Here is a 13,829-nt window from a genome sequence, read left to right on the forward strand (position 1 = left end):
ACTTTGACATGATTGAAAAAATGTTCTCACCACATCGCGCGTACACGAAAAGCAAGTCGGTAGATACGGCACTGCACAAGGTGGTTATAAACATAGAGAAAGCCTTGGAATATAAAAAATGGTGCCTTTTTAGGCATTTCCGGAGCTTTAAAAAATGTGTTCAAACGCGTGATCATGAGTGATCTTATTTACGTTGAAGCTTTAACTATATGTGTCGGCTGCAGTTGCAGGAAGACTAATTGCAATGGGGTCTGTATTAGGCCATGAAATCAGTGGACAGGGGCGACATGCGTGTAGACGCTGGCTATAAACCAACTGCTCAGGCGATCCACCGATCTGTCAAACTTACGGCGTACGCAAATTATGTCGTCATAAGTAGAAAATTCCTTCTTTCCATTGTTTCTCCGATGGATCGGGTGTTTCTGGATATACATACCTGGGCATCAAATACCTGACAATGATAACTGACTTTATGACCAAAAGTCCCGTTGTACTGAGTTGCTCGAGGTTCAGCGTCCTGTGCAAGAGTCAGATATCAAAACTACCTCTTGTTACGACGATTGCTCTGTTTTGAGGGCTTGTGCTGACATTGATACTAACCTTTACGATTATGCTTTTTTACCCTAAAATAAATCTGTCTTAGCTTGAAAATGTTTACCCAATCTCTCTATCACCTCACCGATGTAGCTCACTAGGCAAATAACCATTAAACTTAAATGTTGTCCCCAACCTTGGATGGGTGAGGTAGGGTGGAATTAAATTCAAAACTAACGAGCTGACAAAAAAGTCAAATGATATGAAAATAAAAATTACTCTAAAAACCTCGAAATGCTCGAGTTCTTGCTCGATAATGAGTAAAAACATTATTAAATTTATTAGCATTTCCATAAAACCACTCACCTGTAAATGACATTCTTTCTAGTTTTACGTACACGAAAGTAAAACCATTGTTTTGATCGGCTCGTATACAAATCCGAACGTAAATATAGCTGATAGTAGGTTTGAGTTATCCGCACTGCTTTCGCTAAGTTTCCGGATTCAAAACGTGATTCAAATTCTAGACCATCATACTCGTCTGGATTGTAGGGATGGCAGTTCATCAAAATCTTCGAGCCACCAACTGCTGAACGACTAAACTGAATTTCATATTGTGAATCAGAATTGCTTATTTCAATTTCTCTATTTTGATAGTTGTATGGATTAATATTTTTTATCAAATCATATTGCGAATCGTTATATGCTTCCTTTATTTGAGAAGTATTTGAACTTAAGGAGGTTGCCTTGAACTTCTGATTAGTTGCCAATATTTCTATAGGTTGTTTTTCAATTGATTTTAAATTTTGTTCATCAGTTTTTTTTAGGTCCTTTTTGTGCAAGTCCATGTTCGTTGCAGTTACTGTCTCGCGCAGAGTTTTGTTATCGTCTTCAGCATTGTCAAAATTTTGCTCTAAGTAAAACTCGCTGCTTACGCTACTACTACTAAAATTCCTCTTACTACTACTACTACTAGAGTTCTTAACGTTAAGATCTAATTCTGCTGAGGTAGTACTAAGTGCGTCAGATTTGCTTTCAAATAGTTTTACCGGTGCAATAGGACGTGTTGGAAGGTCTGGGAGAGGTGCATCTTCAGGGCTGATTTCAGGTGGCTTAGATTTCCTCTTTATGGCAGTTACATTTTTCCCAAACTGACTTTTGATATATGTAGGTGTAGCTGGTTCGTATTCCGGCGATTTATTCGCCCATACGTCATCAATGTTATCTCCGTTGCATGACTTCTGGAATGGTACACCTACGTGCTTCTCTTCAACCTCATTTACGTTGCGGTTGTCAATTTCGTACATGTTGTTATTTTTGTCGTTGTCTTCATCATCATCGACGTCATCATTAGAATTGCTGGAGGATCGCCGCTCCAACCTAGCTAAGAGTTTCGTGAAAGGGTTTTTAAGCTTATGATGATCGTTTGCACTCCGTTCTGGTGAAGAACCACGCGACTCCGAAGAGGATATATCTGAATCGCTGGACGATTTTCGTAGCTTTGATTTATTTGTTGTCTGTATTGTATGAAGTGCAATCGAATGTAGAATGGGTGATGATATCATTTTGTGCAGGTTTGGAAAAATCAATAAAAATGAAATTTGATTACGTCAAATTAAATATTGTACATTTTAACAAAATTAACGAAGTAATGAAAAAAAATTTGCTTAAAAAAACGCATACACAGCTTGGGATGCAACATTGCCAATAAAAATACCTATATTCTAACACTGATGGTTTACATTATTAAATTATCGCTGCCGCAAAACATCGACCTTTATGAACGATTCGTTTCGATATTTTTTTGCAATATTTGTATTGCACAACCTTATGAAAAGTATTAGAAAATTAATGTTTCCAGAAACAATTGCGTATCTATTAATCTTCAGAAAACACTATGTTTGCAGTGAGCGGCTCGTTTTTTGGTTTATTTTTGTTAAAGTGTCGGAGAACAAAATTTGTCACGTCTGAGTTGAAATGAAATACTCATATAAAATGTTTATCATGGCTTAGGTAGGTTGATATTTGGGTACTATTTTTCGGATGTGGGCGGAGAACGTGGGCTTTATTTCCTTATATTGGCGGAAGTACTTTACTTTTTGAAAAAGAAATAAGCCCGCAGGCTTTATTTTCTTTTATTGGAAAATTCCGCCCAAAATGTAGTTACGCTTTCAGAAATCAAAAGTGTATCAGAATTTTTCGGTGGCGGAACTTTTTTTCGTTGACATAAATAAAAAATACTGTGGTAATATATTTTAGAAATTTTTTCGAAGTTATAGCATTTTTGGTTTCCCTGAACATGTTAAACTTTTCTTTAGAAATACAAAACACCCGAGTATATGATTCAATAACACACAAGATAAAGACTTCTTTTTAAAGTTTTTTGGAGTTTTCTCAGCCTATGAGTCGGTCGATCAGAAATTGCGAACATTTCGAAAAACTTTAAAAAGTTTGAATTTGAAATGAATGTTCACATAAAACGATGTATATTGGAATATCAACAAAACAAAATAAGTCACATAAAACCATGTAGTCGAGTGCTTAGGTTTTCGGAACAGTTTAAATTCCCTAGAAAACTGTCATGCTTTATGAGAAAATTGGAACTAATTTCTGTCTGTGGAAAAGTTTACAGGTCTTTATATTTGACGGTAACTCAATATGAGGGAGGTAAAAACACAAAATTATCAAACTGTTTTAAATACGTCGAGAAGTTAAGTTATACTTATTTATATTTCACAAATGAGATAGAAAACGAGATCATTATTAAGTGTAACAATAAAATTAAAGAAAAAAAAAACTTTTTTAAAAATACGCTTTTATAATTTTGGTTAATAAAATTAACTAAAAAGTAAACAATAAATTGACTCTAAAGAAATATAACACTTTATAAGTTCATTGTAAGCTTAAACGATAATTAGGCTTTTTCGTCTGCGACAAAAAAAATCTATATTGTACATAATTATATATTTTTAACATTAAAACTTTACACCTAAATTATTAAATCTTACTGTTTATATCACAGTCCTAATTGTTCTAATAAAAAACGTGTTAAATTTTGATGGTATAATTAAGAACATTTAGGATCTCATTTTCTTGCTATCGCAATGTAACACGCTTTTATTAGAACAATCAGGACTGTGATATAAACTGTAAGATTTAATAATTTAGGTGTAAAGTTTTAATGTTAAAAATATATAATTATGTACAATATAGAATTTTTTTGTCGCAGACGAAAAAGCCTAATTATCGTTTAACCCATTAAGCCCGGCACGTTGCGTCTACGCAACGTTTGCGGCTTCGCATATATTACACATATTTTAAGAAAATTTAACGAAAAAACAACTAAAATTTAATAAAAGTGGACTTATCTAAAATGTGTTATACTTATATTCGAACTTAGTAAAGATCTATACACATTTATTTTGGGTTGAATTCCAGCAATTTTTTGGGTGTTTTTTGTTAAATTAATAAAAAATACTTTCAATTTAAAAGTAAAAAAAATCTCCTGGTTAGCAGTATTTTTTCTATACAAATTACCTGAAAATGATTTTTTTTTAAATTTATGTTGCAACATATAGCATATATATGCAATTAAATGTTTACGTTGCGCAAATGCAACGTTAGGACTTAACGCTATGCATTTTATCAACCGGCAGCACTCAGCCCTGTGATCAGCTGATATTGTTTATTTACATTTTCTGTTAAGAAAAGGTGTGACGTTCTTTATTTACAAAATGTTTTCTAAAAGATTTTTATCTGAAAGGGATATAGAAGATATAGTCAATGAATCGGACGAAGAGGATTAGGTCGTGAATAAAATAAAAAACGCCGATTCCGTTCAAATGGTATTGCTGCGCTCTGAGACTGTAGATGCAGTTAGTGACACAGAAGATGTGGACGAAGATGTTCAACTGCTTGCAGATCAAGCCGAGGAAATTCCTGGGGAAGTTGCTGGTGCAGTGGATATACTTTGTTTGTTTAATGACGACAATGATAAAATTGAAGAAAATCAACTTGGAGAGTCCGCTACTATGCCAGAAAAACCTAAGTGGAGTAAGTCCTCCAAATATGAATTTTCTCAACAGCCTGTGGATTCTTCATCTGAAAATTATGGAACCTTTTTTGAGAAACTGGGTAAGTACAATAAAACATGGTGGTGCAATTTGTAACCGTCTCAAGTTTAGAAACACTAAAACCTTCCGAGCTTTTTCAATTATTTATTGATGATAAAGTGATTGAATTATTGGTGCAGAGTACAAATAACTACGCAAATATAGATTGTAGTGATACAACATTTTCCACAGATTATACAGAAATTCAAATGTTCATTGGAATTTTATATGTTACTGGATACAATACACTGCCATCCTTAAGAAGCTACTGGTCAAATTGCCCGTCTCTTGGAAGTCCAGTAATTAAGTCTGCAATGAGCTGCGATAGGTTTCAACGAGTAAAGAAATATTTCCATGTTTGTGACAATAGAAAGCTTGATGGAAACGACAGATTTTCCAAAGTGACGCCTCTGAATGCTCTACTTTCAAAAAAAATCTTACAGTTCGGCATATTTGCTCACAATCTTTCGATAGATGAACAAATGATAGCATATTTCGGCAGGCATTCATGTAAAATGTTTTTGAAATCCAAACCAATTCGATTTGGATACAAATACTTTTGTCTATGTTCCGCAGAGGGATACCTGTTTGCTTTTATACCCTATTCCGGGGCTTCATTTATCAGAGATATAAACTTAGGTCTTGGCCAGTCTATTGTGTTACACCTTCTTGAAAATGTTGACACATGTAAGCGAAACCAACACCGAATTTTTTTTGACAACTTTTTCACATCTTACAAGCTTATGTCTCAACTAACTACAATGGGCTACTGTGCAGCAGGCACTGTGCGTGAAAATCGCGCTGGTGGTGCAGAACTTACAGATATTAAAAAATTTAAGAAAACTCTTCGCGGATCCAGCGACCATGCATTCGATAAAAATAATAAAATTATTGCGGTACGATGGAATGATAATTCTGTGGTGACTATTCTTTCCAATCATTTGGAGCACAGCGCTACTAATAAAGTAAATCGATATGATAAAAAGGCGAAAAAAAACATGGCAATACCGATCCCACGTCCCATACATGAGTATAATATAAACATGGGTGGTGTGGACCTTTTTGACAACGCAATGAGCAATTACAGAATTCGCATCCGTGGAAAAAAATGGTATTGGCCACTCATAACAAACGCATTAGATTCAGCCATGGTGAATGCCTGGAAAATACACTGTCTGTTGAAAAACAGGAAAACGCTCCTGTTATGGAACAGCTAGATTTTCGAGTTTTTGTTGCCGAAACTTTGCTCGAAGCGGCTGTAAGGAAGCTTAAACGCAAACAAGCCGACAGCACTGCTCCAAAAAAACCTCGCTTGGTTCACCTACCTGTTTTGACAGAAAAGCGTTTACGCTGTCGATCTTGCACAAGTCGAACCAAATATATATGCAATATATGAGAAATCGGGCTTCATCCAAAATGTTTTGACAAATATCAAAATTAAACATATTTTACTTACTTTCAACATTTTATTTACTGCTTTTGAATTTTCACACAAAGAAATACATTTTTGTAAAAATAATAAATAAATGAACTAAAAATTAAAAATTTGTATATCATTAAGACCTAACGTTGCGTGTACGCAACGTCCTCCACCACCCCAATGGGTTGAGACAGCAAATTTTTTTTGGTTTTTTATTCTTAATTGGACCAATTTATATGGCCACAGAAAATTTCATTGAAATTGCTCCAGGCGTTCTATGCTCAGGACTTAATGGGTTAAGCTTACAATAAACTTATAAAGTGTTATATTTCTTTAGAGTCAATTTATTGTTTACTTTTTAGTTAATTTTATTAACCAAAATAATAAAAGCTTATTTTTGAAAAGTTTTTTTTTTTCTTTAATTTTATTTTTTACTTTTTAGTTCGTTTTATTAACAAGTAATAGAAGCTTGTTCTTAGAAAAGCTTTAAATATAAGTAAAGGAGGTGAAACAAAAACACATATTTCAGTTACATCTACGTATAATCAGAAACGATATAATATAGAAACATTGCATAGACGAAAAATCGTGTGAGGCAAGCTTCACAAAATTCTAGTAAGTCACATTCACCACGTACCACAGCAGAATTTGTTAAACTACCACTGTCTGTATTTGTTATTTAATAATTATTTGTACACTTTTTATTCAGCTAATGTGTTCAGAATTTTAACTTTTACTCACTAAAACTCCAATCAGTGTATTTCTGTGCTTAAATTATGTTAAAAATTGTGTTAAAATTTTTGGTGTGGTGAAAGTGACCTACTAGAATTTTGTTACGCTCCGCTGCTTTCCACCGAAGTTCGCGCATGCAATATCTTTATATTCAAATATTTTTGGTATAATGCGGATTGGAATTTATTAGTACACATTTTATGCGCAGCAACTTCAGCGGTGTATTCAAAGTTTAAAGCATAGTAAATATAAGTATTGAAGTCATGAGCCTGGGCATTCGCGCAATTTTAGTGATGTAAATTGCATGGTGCCAGCGCCAATGCGGTGCCAGCTCAATGGTAGCTCATTGACGAAATGACTCCAAGCGAATTTTTGACGCTACTTAGTAGTGAGTGCGTAGTACATTTTACTTGCGCTATTGAGTGAAACGACTTTTGTGTGTCAGGCACGAGTTTGGTGTTATTGGCGCTACTGGCAATGATGACACTGAGCTGTTGACGGTAGCGCTGGTAGTTCAGATTTTGAATCAGAGAAAGAATTGATGACCCGTGTAAATTATTATGGCTTTGGCCGTGTAAATTCTTATGGTGTATTTGTATATTTTAAATTTAATGCACAATTAATATGTGTGTGTTTGAGCGGCCAAATAATAGCAGTAGTATTGCTAAAGTGCTGCTTAGTTGATGGAATGTCGCTAATTTCCTAGCGATGATCAGCAGATTGTCAATATTTCGTTCAACGGACGCGCGAAATTGCCACATCTGCTCAAATTTTCCAAGATTTTCCATTCTTGATTTAACTTAAGCTGTTATGCCAATATTTTTCAGCCAGCTTTTTTCAAATAGGTAATTTTTCCAAAAGCAAAATAAATTACAGAAAAGATTACCGAGTTAAACAGCCTTAAAAATTCAGCTTTGTTGGTTATACACAGAAATACAACAGAGGGTTGTGTCTCCGCTTTTCGCAAGCGTTGAGCTTCACCACGCGTGACACGCGTGATTCACCACGTCCAAATATCACAATCCACGGATAGGTACCGGCGGGTTTGTATGGGACTTAGGCTGTTATGCCAAAGTAAATACAAATCTTTACCGATAACTGTGTTATCGATTAATTTATGGAATTCTAACAAAGTAATATTGCATTGTCATCGGAGTTATACATGCGTGCAAAATTTCAGCTCAATCGGACACCGGGAAGTGTATCAAATTTAACTTGCAAGATTCCATTACAGACAATAAAAGTGAAACTACGAGTTATAGAGAAAAGCTTAACTTGTTCAGGAAAATCAAAAATGCTATAATATAGAAAAATGCTCGATTTTGGGAAAAATATCGCGGTAGTATTTTTTTTCATTTCTGTCAACGAAAAAAAATTTCAATCAAAACAAGGATCCACCAATGACAAATTCTGATACACTTCAGGAAATGTCACCCATGTAACAAAACATAAAAAAAGAAAAAAATTAATTAAAATTAAACGAAGGAAAATAAAATAAAATTAATTATTGTATTAAATAGTATATAATATAAAAACTGAAATTGGTTTTAATTAACTTCAACTTCATTTTTTTAATTTGTATTAATATTTTTTTATTTTTACTTATTTTATTTTAATTTATTGTTAGTTTCGAATATCTCGAAAAGGTCCTTCCCAATTTTGACTAAGCTGATGGTGTACTCCACGTCATTTTGCACAGCCGTATAAGTTTTGCGGGGAAACCAAACTCAGACATTGCGGCATATAGGCAGCTCCTTTTCGTGGCGGCTTTAAAATCGACAAAGAGATGATGTGTGTCGATTATTTTTTCGTGAGTTTTTTCCAATATTTGGTGCATTGTAAAAATCAGGCATTTATTAAATCATCGATTTCGAGATCGGGTTCGTCATCCCTGTGCGGCACATCGCTGTCTCCATTTAGGAGAGCAAAGCAGTGTTCCCTCCATAATCTAAGTACTCCCTGGACATCGGTTACAACGTCGCCGTTTTCGTTCTTACAAGAGTTTGCCCCGGACTTAAAACCTTTCATCTGTCGCCGAATTTTTTGGTAACATTTTAGGGCATTATTCCTGGTGGCTAGCAGCTCAAGCTCCTCGCACTCACGCCTTTCTGTCTCTGCTTTTTTCTTCCTGAAAAGGCGTCTTGCTTTCCTTTTCCACCCGCGGTAGCGTTCAAACACCTTCTTTCCCCACCCTGGCGTTTAAGAAGCCGAGCACGGCCTTTATATCATGGCGGGGGCAGCGCTCGTATGTGCGTTCGAAACTTTCATAGAAAGCGTGTTTCACCCCATCGTCTTTCTCCTCTGTCGGTGCATGGGCTTTTTGCTTTTCATTGGAGTGTGGTTTGACGTGGAGGGTTGCAAACCCAGCGCCCAACCTGCTCGGCGGGGATACAAATATTATTTGCACGTTTATAGAGCGAGCCGCTTGATCCATGCCCGCTTGCAGCCGCACCTCGTGGTGGACAGAAGCTGCCGATGAAAAATACCCAGCTAGCCCTTAAACTGACTATGTCAGAGTGGCCCAGTCAGGTTGTCGCCTTCTGACGTTAGTTCACCACTAAACGGATGTTCAGTGGCTATCCAGAGGAAACTTCGCCGCAAGCGACCTCAAGTAATGCGCTGTTTGAACCGCATGCAAAAGAATTGCTCTGGCCATTCCCAGGGGAATGGCGGTCAGAAGCTTTCCCCACTTTCGTGGACTTCTACACACGGTTCCACTCGCCACATTTATGAGCTAAATCCAGACATATGCGAGAAATAGAGAAACATTCTGAATAGCATCTTGATAAGTTTGCAAAATACATGAATAGAAAACAATTATTTGGTTTTGGTTTTGGTGAAGTAGCAAAGCTCAATCATTTCCACATGGCACTGACGTGAACCAATTTAAATTGGGTCAGAAATAGCAAAGTTATAGCGAATTTTGTAAAGTTATATAAATAGCTTCACTTGGTGTATCGATGCTGTCATGGCGGAACCAGACAAGGTGGCAGCGTCGTAACATACCTACAAACATAAATTAAAGTTCCATGTTCTTTGTTTTTGTAAATTCGATGGACTAATGTCAAAATCGTACTGCGCCTGAAGTTGATGTATCAAATCAAATAAAACAAATAAAAGTTTAAAAAAACTAAAAAAACACGCTTTTATAGTAGAAGGTCAAACAATCGTTTATAGTTAATCACATCAAAATAAAATTATAATAAAATTTAAGTTATTAACAGAATAATTTAATTCAGATTAAAAAGCGTGGGGTGCATTTGACTACATTTCATATCTTTCCTCTCAGATAGTTGCCAATAGAATGATTGTAACATTCAATATCAAGCACCCCACGCTTTTTACTATGAATTAAATTATTCTGTTAATAACTTAAATTTTATTATAATTTTATTTTGAGGTGATTAACTATAAACGATTGTTTGACCTTCTACTACTGTTATATAAACCCTTTTTAATTGAAAATTATTTTCTATTTTTTAGTTCGGTTTGCTATAAAAGCGTGTTTTTTTAGTTTTTTTAAACTATTATTTATTTTTAGTTCAAGTAATTTTAAAAGTTTTAGTCGAGAGTGATGAAACCTCGAAACGCCAGCGGTCCATGGATGAATCCAACCCCACGGCACCGAAAAGGGGCAAGACGCAGGGAGGCTGGACGCGGTCTTTCGCCGAAATTGCCAAGGTTCGGCAAATCATTGGCATTATAGACGAGAGCAGCGAAGATTGCAGGATCCCGAAACAACAGTGCAAGTGGATCGAGGCCGCGCTTACTACGGTGGTCGTTAAGGTTAAAAAGACAACCCTGGTCCACCGCCATCTTACACCGATGCAGGGTGGTTCCAGGGCAATGTCAAGCTAATTGCCTGTGACGACGCCAGGTGGGTCAACCTCTATAGGGCCGCCGTCACGCTAATAGGGGTGGTATATCCGGGCGCGCGCCTCAAGGTAGTGGGGGCGCGTGATATCCCCTCACGACCAAGGGCTAGAGCCTGGATTCCAGTGACGCCAACGGACCCAGCTGACATCCTGGAGCTGCTCCAGGAGTACAACCCCCACAGGTTTGGAATTCAACCCGGATAAAACCGAGCTTCTTCTCTTCACGAGGAGGTACAAAATACCAAATCTTACACCGCCAAGAATTGGGGTACGTTCTTAGCGTTTAGCGATCAAGTCAAGTATTTGGGAGTCATTCCGGATAGGAAGCTATTATGGAGTGACCATATAGTGGAGCGATCCAAGAAGGCATCAGCAGAGCTGTTCACCTGCAAGAGGGCAATTGGCACCTCCTGGGGATTCTCCCCTAAGGTGACCTACTGTATTTACACAGCCATTGTGCGCCCGATTCTTCTTTATGGTGCCTTGGTCTGGTGGCCTGCACTAGCTCAAAGTACCTATCTTAAAATGCTTCAAAAGGTGCAATGGAGTTCGGACTCTGCATTACCGGGGCTCTCGACTCCAGTCCAGATTCCGCTACATACATACATGGATACATAGAAACATAGATAGATACAGGCCAAGCTAATAAAAGCGTGTTAAAAAGGGCTCCAGTATGCTCTTTCGTAGATGTGCCATGCATCCACTTCTATCATTAATAAGGGAATGCGTTTATCGCATTATGTGCAAGGTTTCAAATATATGGCCATTTGCGGTGGTCACAAGTTCAATTGACCTTATGTCCGTTAACCTTATGTGACCCCACCATCACATTATTGAATTGTCATCGAGCCTTGATACGTGTGCAAAGTTACAATCAAACTTATGGCCATTCAAAGTGTTAATAAGGCCAATTGACCTTATGGCCGTTGACCTTATGTCGCCACACCATCACATTAATGCATTCCCATCGAGCCTTGATACGTGTGCAAAGTTTTAATCAAACTTATGGCCATTCAAAGTGGTAATAAGGCCAATTGACCTTATGGCCGTTGACCTTATGTCACCACACCATCACATTAATGCATTGTCATAAAGCCTTGATACCATCACAATATTGCATTGTCATCGAGCCTTGATACGTGTGCAAAGTTTCAATCAAACTTATGGCCATTCAAAGTGGTAATAAGGCCAATTGACCTCATGGCCGTTGACCTTATGTCACCAAACCATCACATTAATGCATTGTCATCGACCCTTGATACGAGTGCAAAATTTCAATCAAACTTATGGCATTCAAAGTGGTAATAGGGCCAATTGACCTTATGGCCGTTGACCTTATGTCACCAAACCATCACATTAATGCATTGTCATCAACCCTTGATACGAGTGCAAAGTTTCAATCAAACTTATGGCCATTCAAAGTGGTAATAGGGCCAATTGACCTTACGGCCGTTGACCTTATGTCACCACACCATCACATTAATGCATTCCCATCGAGCCTTGATACGTGTTCAAAGTTTTAGTCAAACTTATGGCCATTCAAAGTGGTAATAAGGCCAATTGACCTAATGGCCGTTGACCTTATGTCACCACACCATCACATTAATGCATTGTCATCAAGCCTCGATACCATCACATTATTGCATTGTCATCGAGCCTTGATACGTGTGCAAAGTTTCAATCAAACTTATGGTCATTCAAAGTGGTAATAAGGCCAATTGACCTTATGGCTGTTGACCTTATGTCACCAAACTATCACATTAATGCATTGTCATCGACCCTTGATACGAGTGCAAAGTTTCAATCAAACTTATGGCCATTCAAAGTGGTAATAGGGCCAATTTACCTTATGGCCGTTGACGTTATATCACCCCACCATCACATTATTGAATTGTCATCGAGCCTTGATACGTGTGCAAAGTTTCAATCAAACTTATCGCCATTCAAAGTGTTAATAAGGCCAATTGACCTTATGACCGTTGACCTTATGTCACCACACCATCACATTAATGCATTCCCATCGAGCCTTGATACGTGTGCAAAGTTTTAATCAAACTTATGGCCATTCAAAGTGGTAATAAGGCCAATTGACCTTATGGCCGTTGACCTTATGTCACCACACCATCACATTAATGCATTGTCATCAAGCCTTGATACCATCACATTATTGCATTGTCATCGAGCCTTGATACGTGTGCAAAGTTTCAATCAAACTTATGGCCATTCAAAGTGGTAATAAGCCCAATTGACCTTATGGCCGTTGACCTTATGTCACCAAACCATCACATTAATGCATTGTCATCGACCCTTGATACGAGTGCAAAGTTTCAATCAAACTTATGGCCATTCAAAGTGGTAATAGTGCCAATTGACCTTATGGCCGTTGACCTTATGTCACCAAACCATCACATTAATGCATTGTCATCAAGCCTTGATACCATCACATTATTGCATTGTCATCGACCCTTGATACGTGTGCAAAGTTTCAATCAAACTTATGGTCATTCAAAGTGGTAATAAGGCCAATTGACTTCATGGCCGTTGACCTTATGTCACCACACCATCACATTAATGCATTGTCATCGAGCCTTGATATGTGTGCAAAGTTTCAATCAAACTTATGGCCATTCAAAGTGGTAATAAGGCCAATTGGCCTTATGACCGTTGACCTTATGTCACCACACCATCACATTAATGCATTGTCATCGAGCCTTGATACCATCACATTATTGCATTGTCATCGACCCTTGATACGTGTGCAAAGTTTCAATCAAACTTATGGTCATTCAAAGTGGTAATAAGGCCAATTGGCCTTATGACCGTTGACCTTATGTCACCACACCATCACATTAATGCATTGTCATCAAGCCTTGATACCATCACATTATTGCATTGTCATCGACCCTTGATACGTGTGCAAAGTTTCAATCAAACTTATGGTCATTCAAAGTGGTAATAAGGCCAATTGACTTCATGGCCGTTGACCTTATGTCACCACACCATCACATTAATGCATTGTCATCGAGCCTTGATATGTGTGCAAAGTTTCAATCAAACTTATGGCCATTCAAAGTGGTAATAAGGCCAATTGACTTCATGGCCGTTGACCTTATGTCACCACACCATCACATTAATGTATTTCCATCGACTCTTGAT

At 37.2% G+C, this 13,829-nt stretch overlaps 2 protein-coding genes across 36 annotated transcripts in view; one reads left to right on the forward strand and one right to left on the reverse strand.

The window, feature by feature from the left end:
- Nadsyn (NAD synthetase) overlaps positions 1–13,829 on the forward strand; it is a 1,223,365-nt gene that overhangs the window by 618,225 nt on the left and 591,311 nt on the right. The window lies entirely within an intron of this gene.
- Positions 1–13,829, reverse strand: part of Nna1 (Nna1 carboxypeptidase) — a 725,779-nt gene that overhangs the window by 572,021 nt on the left and 139,929 nt on the right. For 25 of the 26 annotated variants that reach the window (XR_010952781.1, XR_010952783.1, XR_010952782.1 and 22 more), the window contains one exon: positions 901–2,051. Coding sequence is in view for 22 of the 26 variants with exons in the window: in XM_067782491.1 (XP_067638592.1) it covers positions 901–2,051 (1,151 nt within the window). In the remaining 4 variants the exon portion in view is untranslated. The remainder of the gene's footprint in view (positions 1–900; positions 2,052–13,829) is intronic. The other variant, XM_067782493.1, reaches the window with a different exon arrangement.

Source organism: Eurosta solidaginis, chromosome 4, assembly GCF_040869045.1.
Source record: "Eurosta solidaginis isolate ZX-2024a chromosome 4, ASM4086904v1, whole genome shotgun sequence".
Classification (NCBI taxonomy): domain Eukaryota; kingdom Metazoa; phylum Arthropoda; class Insecta; order Diptera; family Tephritidae; genus Eurosta; species Eurosta solidaginis.